Raw genomic sequence first — 16,581 nt, 5'->3', positions numbered from 1 at the left:
TGCATGTGCATGGAAGTGCTGCTGTACTGGATGAAATGCTGTTCATTAGAATAAGAATCTGTTCCTGTACATTCCTTGTGCTCTTCCTCTTGTATTTTAATCGCAATAAAGTCATGTGGGTGTTTCTGATGTACTTTATTTTATTTTTATACCATGGTCTGTGTGAATACTCCATTCTGATTGGCTGGCAGGTGTAAGTTAAAAGTGATAATCTACACCTAGAAAACAAGTTCGGCCAAATTGCCTGATATCTTTAATCTTTAATGTAATTGCGCTGGATCAACTGACAGGTGGTAACCACGGCAACGGAGATTCAGAGAAGAAGAGCTGGCTACCGCAGGACGGAGACATCAGGGATTTTGTAATTTTTTTTAAATTTATTTGGGGAATTTAACAATTTTGATGACTGGGATGCAGAAGAGGAGAGAAAAGAAAATAGCCGAGCGGAGCTGAGCGGACTAGAATATCTCCCGTTACCAAGGAAACTGAGTTATGGCTTGTTAGAAAACGTAACTTACCAGGTTCCAACGGCTGCAGACGAGAGATTAAATAGTCGCTCAGCCGCTCAGCTGTGGCTGGTTATAAAACTAATGATTTACCCTGAAAACACATTAAAGCATGAATAACTGATTTAATATTGATGTTTTTTGGTAAGTGACCGTGGTATAAGCGGGATAATGCCCTTCCAGGTGTACATTAACATACCTGGCGTCGTCCATATATTTCTGATAATGTACAGCTCGTCGGGCATTATCTCTTATACATATAGCCCTTTACAGCCACTTCTAGGTGAGACAACTCCATGCTAAATAAATAGACACCTCATCGATTGCCTTCACCTTTCCTGGTGTGGTGAATATTTTTAGCCCCTTTTTTTGTGAGTGAAACGATTTTTTAACTATTTGACTCGAACCTGAATTGAATTAGATGCATATTTTTGATTTTCCATGAACACATGGAAAACTAATTATTATCCAGCAATTCACTTTAATACAAAATAACAAAATGAACTGAATAAAATAAGTATCTTTCTTAAACAGAAACTTGTCCTGCTTAACTTAAAATGTTATGAATAATATAAAACAATAGAAAGAAAGCAGAACATGCATTCTGTAATAGTGCACATTTTTAGTGCAATAACAAATGTGCAAACAGAAATTTTGTAGAAAACTTGTAAACATATTTGTTCCTCAAAGGCCATGACTGTAGGCTACAGTTTTAGTAAAACAGAACAAAGTAACTTATGAACTCAACAGCTCAATGACATTTTCCATTGGCATTTTATGACTATTTTTTGACTCTCACAGTAATAAAACACAAAGTGCGTCCCTTTTCAGCTCAATACGGGACGATTCCGTTTTTCAAGGGACGCTTGGAGACCCTAGACCAGGGGTCTGCAACCCAGAATGTTGAAAGAGCCATATTGGACCAAAAACAAAAAACAAATATGTCTGGAGCCGCAAAAAATGAAGTCTTGTATAAGCCTTAGAATGAAGGCAAATGGTGAAAGGCGAAAAGTCGAGAAAAAAGTCGAAATGTCAAGGAAATAGTCAAAATTTCGAGAAAAAAGTCGAAATGTCGAGAAAAAAGACGAAATGTCGAGGAGATAGTCAAAATTTCGAGAAAAAAAGTCGAAATGCTGAGAAAAAAGTCGAAATGTCGAGATTAATGTTGAAGTACAATCTCGAGAAAAAAGTCTAAATGTCGAGAAAAAAGTCAAAATTACGAGAAAAAAGTCGAAATGTCGAGAAAAAAGTCAAAATTTCAAGAAAACAGTCGAGATGTCGAGATTAATGTTGAAGTACAATCTCAAGAAAAAAGTCGAAATGTCGAGGAGATAGTCAAAATTTCGAGAAAAAAAGTCGAAATGCTGAGAAAAAAGTCGAAATGTCGAGAAAAAAGTTGAAATGTCGAGATTAATGTTGAAGTACAATCTCGAGAAAAAAGTCTAAATGTCGAGAAAAAAGTCAAAATTACGAGAAAAAAGTCTAAATGTTGAGAAAAAAGTCTAAATGTCGAGATTAATGTTGAAGTACAATGTCGAGAAAAAAGTCGAAATGTCGAGAAAAAAGTCAAAATTTCAAGAAAAAAGTCGAAATGTCGAGATTAATGTTGAAGTACAATCTCAAGAAAAAAGTCGAAATGTCGAGAAAAAAGTCAAAATTTCAAGAAAAAAGTCAAAATGTCGAGATTAATGTTGAAGTACAATCTCGAGAAAAAAGTCGAAATGTCGAGAAAAAAGTTGAAATGTTGAAAAAAAAGTCAAAATTTCAAGAAAAAAGGCAAAATGTCGAGAAAAATGTTGAAATGTCAGGATTAAAAAGGAAAGGAAAAGGGAAGGAAAAAAGGAAAAAAATAATAATAAAAAATAATAATAAAAAGAAGAAAAAAAAAGAAGAGAAAAAAGGTAAAAAAAGAGAAGAAAAAAGCCTCTAGAGCCGCGGGCAGCGACCCCTGCCCTGTCCCACCAGCAGGGGGCAGCACCGTCCACGGCGCCGCTGTCCGACCCGGATCAAGAAGAAGAGCCGTGTACGTGGACCAATGAGGAGCAGCCGGGAACCATAGAAACCTGATAGAAACGAGCAGGTGTCCAGGTGCTGTCAGCTGTCTGTCCTGCTGTCTGTCCTGCTGTCCTCATGGTCCGGGTCTCCCGTCCCCCCGGAGCAGCGAGGTGTCGCCTCCTCCTGCCCGTCCTGGTGCTGCTGCTCTGCGGTCACATCGCCGGTGTCGCCGGACACAAGGTTGGTTTGCTGCTTCAGGTGGACGGGGCTGGGGACGGGGATGGGACTGGGAGGACTGGGAGGACTGGGCTGGGAGGTGCAGGGAGGTGCAGGGGACGGGGTTCCACACAGCTGCTGAGCTGCTTTACTTAGAACACCGGTGTTCTGACAGTTTCAGCTGCTTTGACAAAGATGTTACCTAATGGTTTCCTAGAATAGAAGAGAATACTTTATTGTCACTGTACCTGGTACAGTGAGACTGAAAGCAGCATCACCTATCCAGTACAAGACAAATAAGAAACAATAGTGCAAACAATAAGAAATATAAGAATATAAAAAAGGTTAAGGTGCATTTGAATAGTGAAGACCTGAGATCCTATTTACAGATGATAACATACTTTACACATGTGGTGGAATATTGCACAGATAGTCCGGGAAAAAGTATTGCATGGTAAAAACAGTAATTTAACATGAAGGCATTCATATATTGTTCAGGGCGGTTATGGCTTTAGGGAAAAAGCAGTTTTTTAGTTTAGTTTTTGACCTGATGACTGTAAAGTCTTCCTGTAGCTTCTACCTTTTGTAGAGCTACAATTTTACTGCGTTTTACTCCCCAAACCACTTCCTTGTCTCTTGCCAGGCCGTCATTGTAAATAAGAATGTTCTTAATGACCTGCCTGGTTAAATAAAGGCCAATGACTGAATGAATATCAAATAAAGCCATAGAATCGTTGTTTTTCTCTTTATCGTATAATGTTCACAAAGTGTAATGCATTCGTGTCATGGGTAGTGTATTTTGAAGGATCAAATACTCAACATCCCATATTATCAATTTTACATCGTGCAAGAAACGATGGGCGTGGCAATCAAACTTAGAAAATCGACTGTGCGCATGCGCAGAACCACAAAATAGCATTTCTCGGCAGGTAGCAAAGATTGGCAGAACACCGGTGTCGTGCCAAAGTGATTGCCTGCCAGAATCTGATTTCTCCCCTGAAAATGGGTCTTTTTACCTGCCAAAAATTGATTGAAGGCCAAATACAATTAATGAAAGGTTGTTTCTACCTAAATATGATTTGATCTCATTCTTGAGCTTCATAATATAAACACTAGAGCTCACAGGATTGCTTTTAACTCTTTTAAGGTTTCTGTTTAAGAAGGATACTTGTTCAGTTCATTTAGTTATTTTGTATTCAAGTGAACTGCTGGATAATAATTAGTTTTCCATGTGTTCATGACATTCAAAAATATGCATCTAATTCAATTCAGGTTCGAGTCAAATACTTAAAAAATCGTTTCACTCACAAAAAAAGGGGCTAAAAAAAATCACCATGGCAGGAAAGGTGAAGACAATCGATGAGGTGTAATAAATGAGGCTGATTCAGTGATGGATGCTTCGCGGGTCCGTCACCATGGAGACGGTCAGCCTGTTTATCCACATCCTCCTAAACTGTTATCTCTTTCAACACTCTTCTTGTGGGGATTTGGGGAAACACATATAGAACTTATATAGACCCTATAGTTAAACTCCAGAAAAGAGTTATGAGAATAATAAAGTTTCTTATCGTGATACTACTAAAATTATTTATAGAGTCAGGCACATTAAAATTCCTAGATATTGTTTATTTAAAAAACATTAGAAATATTATTTTGAGTTAAGAATAAAAGCCTTCTTGTATTCAACATTTCTTTAGATTAAAAGCAACAAATTATAATTTAAGAAGGCTATGGGTCTTTGAAACATATTATGTGAGGACTAATGTTAAATACAGATGTGTTTCATTTTTGGGAGTGAAATTATGGAATGGATTTTGTGATGAACTGAAATTATGTAGATCTGAGTTTTAGAAAAAATATTGAAAGACAAAATAATTAAGGATTACAATGCAAAATGATTTGAATATAATGTAATGATGCAGAGCAATTTAGAGTAAATGTTATTTTCTTTGGTATTACTGATAAACTGGGTTATCTTTTGGAAGGTACAGGATCAGCAAAAATAAGCTCCGGCTTCAGCCGACTCCTTCTTCGGTTACACAGAGTTTGTGTGTTATTGTGTGAAACGGATTAGTGTAAATATGTAGGATAATGTTTTGTCAGTTACATGCACACCAGTTAAGTTGCATACGATGTAACCGACATAAACTGTTCATTAATTCTGTGTGCAGTCTGGAAGTGCCTTAACTGTGGTGAACACTGACGGAGCAGTGGGAGGTGATGAAGAGGAGGAGGAGGTGACGGTTGGTGATGAAGAGGAGGAGGTGACAGTTGGTGCTGATGAAGATTTAGATGTTGTCCAACCAACGGAGCACTGGCAGACACTCAAACCAGGTAACGGAACGTCACCTTTATTTCTATAGCACTTTCCCAAAGCTGTGAACTTTCTGAACTCATAAGTTACCTCTTACTGTGCAATATTCTTCACTCATTTATGTGCAATATTCTCTTTCATTCATTTTCAGTGTACATATACTTACAGGACTGTCTCAGAAAATTACAATATTGTGATTTTCTGTAATGCAATTACAAAAATGTCATACATTCTGGATTCATTACAAATCAACTGAAATATTGCAAGCGTTTTATTATTTTAATATTGCTGATCATGGCTTACAGCTTAAGATTCCCAGAATATTTTCTTATTTTTGGAGATATGATATTTGAGTTTTCTTAAACTGTAAGCCATGATCAGTAATATTAAAATAATAAAAGGCTTGCAATATTTCAGTTGATTTGTAATGAATCCAGAATGGATGACATTTTTGTTTTTTTTAAATTGCATTACAGAAAATAAAGAACTTTATCACAATATTCTAATGTTCTGAGACAGTCCTGTATATAGCCTGTTTCTTATTTTGTTTTTACATAGCCTTTTACATGTGTGCTCTTTTATGGAGCTGCTGCTTCATCTCATTATATTATTATAATGACAATAAAGGCTTTCTATATCTATTCTTTCTATAAACTTCCAACAACAGTTGGTTAGAGGATCTCAGCCCTGCCAGGCTCACGCACCGATTAAAAGCTCCCATAAATAGGAGGGAGTGGGGTTGAGGGCTTTAAAAACAAACATTTAAAGTTTAAAATCAATTCTAAAATGGACAGGAAGCCAACGGAGTGAATAGAGGACCGGAGTAATGTGCTCAGTGTCCTGGAAAACATGTCTTCACCAAACCTCCTGTCAGCATCCATAAACCTTCCTGCTCATCACATGAGTGAGTTGTGATGTGTTGATATGAATCATGACCCCTGCATGTGCACCTGCAGGTCAGGCCGTGCCGGCTGGTTCTCACGTGAGGCTGAACCTGCAGACGGGGCAGAGGGAGGTGAAGCTGGGGGAGGAGCAGCTCAAGTACCGGACCCCGGAGCACAGGTGGGAGTCCGGCCCACGCCCACGGGGCTGCACGGGGCGGGTGCTGTTCCTCTGAGCTGCTTTTTTTTGTTTTTTAGTTTTTTTTTGTTTGTTTTTTTTTAACATTCTTTTTATTATACATTTTTAAAATTATACATGTCCAGTGCAGTATGTATGTATGTGTATGTATGTATGTATGTATATGTGTGTATGTGTGTATATATATATATATATATATATATATATATATATATATACACACACACACACACATACACCAGGGGTCAGCAACCCGCAGTTCTTTAGCGCAGCCCTAGTGGCTCCTGGAGCTTTTTCAAAAATGTTTGACTTTTTTTTTTTCCTTTTTTAATCTCGACATTTAGACTTTTTTTCACGAAATTTTGACTTTTTTCTCGACACTTTGACTTTTTTCTTGAAGTGCATAATGGAAAAAAAAAATCTTCCCCAAGTTCTAACTAATGCAACATGCAAACATGCAGCATGTGTTGCCTTCATTCTAAGGCTTATCAGAATCAGACTTTTCATTTTTGTGGCTCCAGACATATTTGTTTTTTGTGTTTTTGGTCCAATATGGCTCTAAAACATTTTGGGTTGCCGACCCCTGATATATACAAATAATTTTAAATATGCAGCAGATCCAGAATACATACACAGCAATGATTCCTACACTGCAAAAACTCAAAATCTTACCAGGAATATTTGTCTTATTTCTAGTTAAAATGTCTCATTTTTAGTCAAAAAAATCTCATTACACTTAAAACAAGAGTCATCACCAGGAAAATAACTTGTTTTTTGACAATTTTCATCTGTTTCAAGTAGATTTTCACTTGAAATAAGTACAGAACAAGTGGAACAAGATTTATCTTCTCATTACAAGCAAAAAAATATTGTTCCACTGGCAGATTTTTCTACTTATTTTAAGTGAAAACCTACTTGAAACAGGTGAAAATTGTTGTTTTTCTCCCCGTGATGAGTCTTGTTTTAAGTGTAATGAGATTTTTTTTGACTAAAAATGAGACATTTTAACTAGAAATAAGACAAATATTCTTATTAAGAGTTTTTGCAGTGTGAGGTCCTCAGTGAATCGAGCCTTTCAGGCAGTTTCCAGGTTCTGACACTTTGCCAGATGTATCTGTAAAAAGGCTCCTCTGACCAACTAATTCCAAGTTTCAGTCTTTCCAGAGAAATATAGTCGTCTATCAACGACTTCCACAAATGTGTTGATGTGGTTCTTAGTCAGAACAGCCTTTCAGCCCAACATAAGCAGAAACTGTAAGTGTTTTAATGTCGTCTTAGTGATTCAGGGAAACATCCCACAAACACAGTAGTGGGTTTGGCTGTAATTGTTGTTTATTATCACACCAACCTCATCACATACAGTTTACCAGAAACGTTGAATCTTCACATTCCCAAAGACAGTGCAATCTTGTTCCTAAAGTAAAGTAGTCTTACATTGTTGACAGTTAGGAGAGGCCCCTGCTGTATATTTACCATACATATATGGAGATATAGAGACATTCTGTAGAATATTATACTGCATTCATCTTAAGACAAGGTGCTGTTTGTTAGGATGTCCTGCCAAACCAAACAGAGACTATGTGTGTGCAGGGAGGAGGAGCAGGAGGAGGAGAGCAGGCCCAGCTTCAGTCCTGACGAGCTGAAGCGGGCCATGAAGAGGATGAAGGAGGACCTGGACCCGGACCCGGCAGACCCAGACCCAAACCCAGACCACCAGGTAGACCAGCAGGACACTGGTCCCACCAGCACGTGTTCGGACCCTTCTGTTCATGCAGGATGTGTGTGTTCGTGCAGGATGTGTGTGTTCATGCAGCATGTGTGTGTTCATGCAGCATGTGTGTGTTCATGCAGCATGTGTGTGTTCATGCAGCATGTGTGTGTTCATGCAGCATGTGTGTGTTCATGCAGCATGTGTGTGTTCATGCAGCATGTGTGTGTCCAGGACTCTGCAGCGTCCAGATTCCGGCCCCTGGAGGAGCTGAAACAGGACATGGCTGAGCTGGACCTGCTGGTGGAGACGGATGTTCAGGTACCTCAATCTAGGCTGTACAGCAGGGGAACGGTGCAGAGTACACTGCAAAAACTCAATCTTAACAAGAATATTTGTCTTATTTCTAGTTAAAATGTCTCATTTTTAGTCAAAAGATCTCATTACACACACACACACGCCATTATATTTATTTATTACGGATCCCCATTAGTCCTCACTGCAGTGAAGACTATTCTTCCTGGGGTCCAACATTGCACACATAAATCAATAAAATACAATCCTTACAATAAAACATAACTAAATCTAAAGAGAAATGATCTGAGTTGTGATGGAATTCAACCCTTAAATTGTAGAAACCAGCCAGAACCAAACAACAAAAAATAGTCAATCATTTCAGAATAAACCAACTAACTAAAACTGACTTCCTTGCTAAGTTCTGCTTTTCTTCATTTATTTTTGAATCTGCACTGCAAAAACTCAAAATCTTAACAAGAATATTTCTTATTTCTAGTTAAAATGTCTCATTTTTAGTAAAACAAAAACCTCATTACACTTAAAACAAGAGTCATTACCAGAAAAAAAACTTATTTGACAATTTTCACCTGTTTCAAGTAAATTTTCACTTAAGATACGGTAAGTAGAAAAATCTGCCAGCGGAACAAGATTTTTTTGCTTGTAATGAGAATCTTGTCCCACTGGCAGATCTTTCTGCTTATTTTAAGTGAAAATCTACTTGAAACAGGTGAAAATTGTTGTCTTCTCCAGTGATGAGTCTTGTTTTAAGTGTAATGAGATTTTTTTTGGACCAAAAATGAGACATTTTAACTAGAAATAAGACAAATATTCTTGTTAAGATTTAGAGTTTTTCTAGTGCTCCGTCTCTTTCCTCCACCCATCACACCACAGTTGAGGTGTTGCACCTCCCTCCAACCTGTGACTGTACGATGAGCTGTGGTATTGTTTGGTTGCAGATAATGGGGCGCTTGTTGGAGCAGCTGAACAGCAGCGCGGCCACCACGGAGCAGAGACTGAGCCTCCTGCTGGAGCTGGAGTACCTGGTGCACCAGGTGATGATCACCGGCTCTCGGGGTTCACTTCCACCTCCCAGGAGGTCTGCTCTGGTCTGACTGTGTTTCTCCGGTGCCAGGTGGATAACGCCCAGACGCTGTGCTCCATGGGGGGTCTGGACCTCATCCTGGGGGGGCTGAACAGCTCTGACTTCAGACTGCAGGAGAGCTCCGCCTTCGTCCTGGGCTCTGCCCTGTCCAGGTAACATCTGTGTTCATGCATCACTGCAGACCTTTAACCTTTAACCTGCAACACTGAGTGAAGCGAGGAGTAAACCCATCCCTACTGGACTGACGGTCCAGTAGATGGACCAGGCCGTGTGAACGAGGCCCTGATACAGTACTGTTACCTGTGCAGCTTTTCCACCAGAACCTGCTCAACTCATCTCAACTCAGCCTGGTTTCTTTTCCATAACAATCCAGCACCCAGAGCAGAAGTAGGAGGTTGGAGAAGCTGCTGTGACGTATTTGATTGTGTATCTAAATGATGAAGACACCACTAAAGATGTAGAACCTGGAGGAGATGATAGATGTGCTGCTGGATCTGTGGCTTGTGTTTGATATCAAGTTAAAAAATGAGAGTGAGAGAAGATTCAAGTGGCGACACTTGAAGCTGAAAAGTCAGCTGGAGCCGTGAGCAGCTATGAAGAGACAGAGCTCCTGGTAGATCTGGTCGTTCCTTATCTCCGTCTAGATCTTTTTAATTCTCTCCTCAGCACCAGGTTTATGAACATCTGACCCTCAGAGTTGGATCATGAAACAGACTTCTGCTGCCATTGTCTGTTGAATAAAATGAACAAGAATCCGTCAGAGTCTCTTTCTCTGATTTCCTCCTCCTGACTCAGACGTCTGACTCCAACCCCCCGACCAATCGGTGGCCTGTAGTGTGATGATGTCAGATACAGCCGACTCAGCAGCTTAGAACCTCGGCAGAGTAGTTACAGAAAAGTATCTACTCTGCACGTTGGACACGTAGTGGGAAAAACCAAACTGAGGAGAGTGGGGCTGAGTAGGTGCTAGTGGAGGATTCTGTCCTACAACTGCCCCGTAACTCATGTGTTCCTCCTGCAGTAACCCGGCGGTGCAGGTGAAGGCTGTGGAGAGCGGAGCTCTGCAGACGCTGCTGACCACGCTGGTCACTGCTCAGCCGCTGCACGTCAAGAAGAAGGTACGGACTCCTCCCCCAGTAGATAAATATATCATTATAAACAAGTCCCAAAGTAAGTACCCATTACCAATCAAACTCTGACTGAAGACAATAATAGGAAAAATAAAGTAATAAAATAAAATACAGGACACACAAAACAACAAAAATAATAATAAAATGAAATAAATAGAAAATCCTAAATAAAAATAGAAATGGATAGCAATATCATACTTCCCTATAATCAAATTAAATTAATTTTCCAAGGATGCCAAAGAATTAACAAGAGAAAGAATAGGTTCCCAAATATGAGAAAACTTATCAGAGCAACCCCTAATACTGTATTTAATTTTCTCATAGTTACAATTCTTGGGAGCTGCGTCAGACCCGGCGTGGCCTGCGCCGTGGGGAGCTCATTGCGGCGCAAACTGCGGCGCACGCTGGGCGTGGATTTAACGCAGGGCCATGATCCAGCTTTCCTGACTGCTCTTCCTGCAGGTCCTGTTCGCGCTGGCCGCGCTGCTGCGCCAGTTCCCGTACGCCCAGCAGCACTTCGTCTCCCACGGGGGGCTGCAGGTGCTGGCAGAGCTGTTCCAGCAGGACGGGGGGGGGATCCTGAGGACCAGGATCGTCACCATGCTGTACGACCTCATCACTGAGAAGGTAACGCTCCCATCAGGGCTGGGGATCCTCCAAATGTCAAGAATCCATTCCCATTCTTAAGATTCAGAATCCATTATCAAGATTTGATCCGATCTGATTCCGATATTGATTTGGGTTAGTGTTATTAAAACTGTTTTTTGAGCTGCTGCATGAATGATATGACTGTAGTTCTGCAACATATTAATACTAGTATTATATTGAGATTCAACAGCAAGTATTGCAGCTAATGATGCTGTAAGGACCAATCAGCTCCCAGAATGCTGATAGAACTGCAAACAGAAACATCTGTGGGTCAGAATTACCAAACAGATCCAGGGAGGAAACAGAGACGGATGAAATCAGTTTTATTTTTTCCCAGCTTCCAGTTATTTTTTTTCCATTTTCGGTCTTTTTTGGGTTTTTAATTTTTGAGAATTAGATTTTTAGCATTTTATGCAAATGTAACCCCAAGACAGTATATAAAGTAATGAAATATAGACAATTTATGCAATTATAACTGAAAACTTTAATATTTTCATACCTTTTAAACATATTTAAAGGCAAAAACATGGCACCAGTTATTTCTTGTGTCCAACAAAATATCCTTTTTTGGGCATAAACACAAAAATACTAAAAGTTGTAATGATGAAAAAATAAATAAATCAATCTTTAGACATACGACTCGATTTTTAGGAATTAATATGAGAATCAATTTAGAATGGGAGAATGTATTTAGTTCCACCCAGGCCTACCATCCGTTCTACTTCCCAGTAAGAGCGTTGTTGGGAGTTCTGGTCTGGTCTGTGTGCAGGAGCTGATGTTCCAGGCGGGTCTGGACCCGGTCACTGACCCGGCCCACGAGGAGCGGCGGCGCCAGTACTCCCGCGTGTCCCTGCAGGGGGAGCTGGGGGAGAAGGGCTGGTGCAGCCTGGTGCCCCAGCTGCTGCAGAGCAGCGAGCACGACCACCGGGAGAAGGTCTGAGAGAGAGAGACACACACATATACACAGACACACCTGCACACACACACATTATATTTATTTATCAGGGATCCCCATTAGTCCTCACTGCAGTGAAGACTATTCTTCCTGGGGTCCAACATTGCACACATAAAACAAAAACTCAAAATCTTAACAAGAATATTTGGCTTATTTCTAGTTAAAATGTCTCATTTTTAGTCAAAAAAAATCTCATTACACTTAAAACAAGACTCATCACTGGAAAAAACAACAATTTTCACCTGTTTCAAGTAGATTTTTACTTGAAATGAGTAGAAAAATCTGCCAGTGGAACAATATATTTTTTGCTTGTAATGAGAAGATAAATCTTGTTCCACTGGCAGATTTTTCTACTTATTTCAAGTGAAATTTTACTTCAAACCTCAAGTTATTTATCTGGTAATGACTCTTGTTTTAAGTGTAATAAGATTTTTTTTGACTAAAAATGAGACATTTTAACTAGAAATAAGACATATTCCTGGTAAGATTTTGAGTTTTTGCAGTGTAGCTTTATTGTTTATCCTGGTTAAATGTGGTGGAAGCTTATTCCAGTATGTTACTGCTCTCTACATCGTAGCCTCTTTAGTGCAGTGGTTCTTGGTAAAGGAATCTGGATCTGGTTGCAGAGCCATGTTGAGGATTGCTGGGTTTTAGATGTGATGACAAATTGATGTACAAAAAGCGTTGTCCACTTTTTGAAGCTGGTTTTCCCTGCAGGCTCTGCGGGCTCTGATAGCCATGGCCCCCGCCTGCTCGGACCAGTACCGGCTGCAGCCGTGGCTGCTGGACTCTCTGCTGGCCCTCCGGCTGCAGTACCAGGACCTGGTCCACTCAGAGATGATCCTGGGGGAGGAGAACAGCTACTTCTCAGAGATCGTAGAGCTGATAGACACGCTGCACGTCAAGCTGAGGTGACCGGAGCTACGGGGGACCCGGATAGTTTCCGTCAGCGGCGGTGCCGAGGCGACTGCTCCGTCTGAGGGGAAGGGCTGCTGCCCAGCTCACGGCTGCTGCCCAGCTCACGGCTGCACACACAGACTCGGCCGCCCACCCAGTCACACGCAGGAGCTGAGCACCGTCCGGGGTCGAGGGCTGGGAGCTGGACTGTAACTTCTGTACTTGGGGAGTTTTTAAAAAGAAACTGCAGCAGGTGAAGCTGCGTGTGTGTTTGTGATACAGTGTTGTGTTGTGAATCAGATGAATATATGACTTGCATGTGGACCTGTAGCGTTGTTGCCTTCATTTCAGCAGGTACTGTATGGATTTGCGTTGTGCATCGTGTTCTGCATTCTGATTGGCTAAACAGTTTCCCCGCTTCTTCACTTCCTGTGTCAATAACGTTGGTTGCTTAGCAACAAGCTGAGAACGACCAATGAGCTTCAGCAGCAGCTCAAGAACGGGACACGTTGATGAATCGTTCATTACAGTCTCAGATATAATCCATGGTAGCATGTCGGTTTAGAAGAATCTTTTTGTCCAGAAGAAAATAGAGCGACAACAACGACTCATAACTATTTTCTTCTCTGGAAAAAAACCCACCTGCACCGCGGCTTTAGGAGAAAAAGACACTACAGAGTCGGGATGCAGCGGCTCAGAAGAGCAGTGGAATACGTGCGAGGCGGTGCTGATCTCCGCAATTTGAACCTTCTATAATAATTGTAAAAAGAATTTCACTTATCACGGGTTCTTTTTGGAACGTAACCCCTGCAAAAAACCAGGGATTACTGTAATGACAATATCTCCACGTTGAGAAACTCTCCTTCTCTTGGCTCATGACCGTCATGTTTTTGAATGAACACACTACGTTTCCTCTGGTCTCCACGTGCGGGGAAAAAAGCTTCACTGGAGCCAGAAATAACGGAGTAACGCACTGTTTAGTAACGGTAATTGAGTTACTGAATTTAAAAAGTAATGCGTTAGAGTATTAGTTACCGCAAAACTAACGGCGTTACTGTAACGCATTACTCAATAACGCGTTAGTTCCAACACTGGTTATGAAGGACCTGCTGTTCTGGGCTGGCATCAGTCTCAGCTAGAAAAGGCTGCATTTCCTTTTGAAAATGCAGGTTGTTTAGAGATCTCTGTGAGCCATGAAGAAGCCTCAGCTCCTATTTCAGCATGAAGAGCTACTAGCTACGGGCCGGGCTCCTCCATGAACGTGACTGAAGCAGCGTCTGTTTGCAGCTGCAACGAGTTACCCACCAATGTTCTGAGCCCCAGAGGAGCCGAACCAGGGACCCTGCAGGCCTCGACGTGAACGCCTTTGGACCGACCTGGAGCTGAAGGAGGAGCAGCTGCAGTACCCATGATGCACCACTCAGCTTGGTGTAAAAGGGGTATCATCCACACGGAGAGGAGGAGAGCAGGAGAGAGAGAGATGCTCTTTACCAGGATCACCTGATCAACCACCCAGCTGTTCACCAAGAAACGCTGACCGGCCAGACCAAACCACCTTTTTCTTCAACTAGAAAGATCCACGGCTGTTTTGTGTCTGGGCAGAGAAACATCGTTAACACATTTAACTAGTTTAGCTTTACGTTGTGAGCCGTACCGCTGATCCCTTCACAACTGGGTTTATTAGTTTAAGTGTGTTTGTTTATTTTATCGTTTGTCAATTTTTTAAAGTAACCATTAAGATCCCCAACTGGGGCTCAGTTTATCCAAATAACGCCAGTTAAGAAATTTGCTGGGATGTTTTCGGGGATCAGAAGAGCCGCCGGCCCCGGGGAGCAGCAGCAGCTCACGGCCGGGGGGAGAGGCGTGATCGCTGGATCAACCTACGCCGTCGTCCCGGGGAGAAAGTGATCCAATGAACTGACCTGCAGCTCTGTGAATAATTGTCGCTGGCTGAAATAAATCATTTAGGAAGATAAATGTTGGTTTAATAGATGAAATCTAACAGTTGTAGCTGCCACATTAGTTTGTCTGAATATAAAGTGAAGCTTCATGTTTTTACTGGAGCCCCAGAAGCAGCTGCTGCTGCTCTGTCTGTACGTCAGAGCCGTCACAATTTTAATAAATGTATTAAAATCAACATATCAATCTATTGAATTTCATTTTATTTACCCCCCCCCCCCCCCAAAAAAAAAAAAAAAAAAAATCACTGGGTTTGTATGTGTACGCATATGTATGCGTATATATTCATTCATTCATTACCCGCTTTATCCCTTGCGGGGTCACGGGGGTCTGCTGGATCCTATCCCAGCTCATTTCAGGTGAGAGGCAGGGGTTACACCCTGGACAGGTCACCAGTCCATCACAGGGCCACATATAGACACACAAACCATGCTCACAACCACACTCACGCTCACACCTACGGGCAATTTTAGAGTCATCAATTAACCTAATATGCATGTTTTTTTTTTTTGGACTGTGGGAGGAAGCCGGAGTACCCGGATAAAACCCATGCAAGCACGGGGAGAACATGCAAACTCCACACAGAAAGGACCCTGCCGGGCCTGGGAGTCGAACCGGGGACCTTCTTGCTGTGAGGCAACAGTGCTAACCACTAAGCCACCGTGCTGCCTGCGTATATATATGTATATATATTAAATATAGTAATAATGCACATATATATACTTTTGGTTTCTACCGTCATGGTATCAATCATTAATATGTGTGCAGACAAGGGAAGAAAAAAAAAAAGAATTTAATTTTATTTTATCAAGCTACATATGTTTGGGTAAAATATTATTTTTATTTTTCTCCTGCCTGGCCCAAATACTCTTGACCAGCAGTTTGTATAAATATGTGTTCTTGTTTATAAATTGTGTTCTTTTTTATTACTCAAATTGTATTGATTTTTAGCAGACAAGAATACACACAAAGAACCTTGACAGTGTCAGTGATGTACACATTTACATGATACATCATCCATGCTTCTCTGGTTTCATTCAGACTCTCTAGTGGCGTCAACGTTGTGAGCCTTATAAGATGTCAATTTGTCCCATTTCATGTTAAATTGAGCTTGCTGGAGTCTCAGTATATGTGTGAGTTTCTCCATATTGAATATCTCCTCTATAATATCCAACCAGTTCCTCAGAGTGGGAGGTTCCTCTTTGCACCACTTCCTAGTAACTGCCTTTTTTGCTGCAGCTAACAGAATTTTAACCAGATATCTATCTTCAAATATAACATCTTCACTTGTGAAAGCACACAGATACAGAACCTTACATGACATTGGTAGTTCATACCCCAGTATAGTTTTCATTTCCATCCATACATCATTCCAGTACTTTCTTATTCTAACACATTCCCAGAAAATGTGCATATGTCTTACATTCAGCTCCCCACACTTAGTCTTAGGTGTGATAATAAACCTGGTTATTTTTCCAGCAAAATTCTTTCCACATTCTGGAGCTGGTATACAGGACTGTCTCAGAAAATTACAATATTGTGATTAAGTTCTTTATTTTCTGTAATGCAATTACAAAAACAAAAATGTCATACATTCTGGATTCATTACAAATCAACTGAAATATTACAAGCCTTTTATTATTTTAATATTGCTGATTATGGTTTACAGCTTAAGATTAAGATTCCCAGAATATTCTAATTTTTTGAGATAGGATATTTGAGTTTTCTTAAACTGTAAGCCATAATCAGCAATATTAAAATAATAAAAGGCCTG

At 40.7% G+C, this 16,581-nt stretch overlaps 1 protein-coding gene across 1 annotated transcript; it reads left to right on the top strand.

The window, feature by feature from the left end:
* Positions 1-2,538: 2,538 nt before the first annotated feature.
* Positions 2,539-14,955, top strand: LOC133447707 (nucleotide exchange factor SIL1-like). Its single transcript, XM_061726440.1, has 11 exons — positions 2,539-2,741; positions 4,889-5,051; positions 5,988-6,093; positions 7,702-7,828; positions 8,054-8,140; positions 9,073-9,168; positions 9,249-9,370; positions 10,240-10,336; positions 10,811-10,975; positions 11,766-11,930; positions 12,669-14,955. Exons 1-11 carry the CDS (start codon positions 2,637-2,639, stop codon positions 12,864-12,866), a joined length of 1,431 nt encoding a protein of 476 aa, XP_061582424.1. The 5' UTR covers positions 2,539-2,636; the 3' UTR covers positions 12,867-14,955.
* Positions 14,956-16,581: the final 1,626 nt, after the last annotated feature.

This window comes from Cololabis saira, chromosome 7 (assembly GCF_033807715.1).
Source record: "Cololabis saira isolate AMF1-May2022 chromosome 7, fColSai1.1, whole genome shotgun sequence".
NCBI classification, from domain to species: domain Eukaryota; kingdom Metazoa; phylum Chordata; class Actinopteri; order Beloniformes; family Belonidae; genus Cololabis; species Cololabis saira.
The sequence above is the reverse complement of the archived record's forward strand: the minus strand, read 5'-3'. Positions and strand labels throughout refer to the sequence as shown.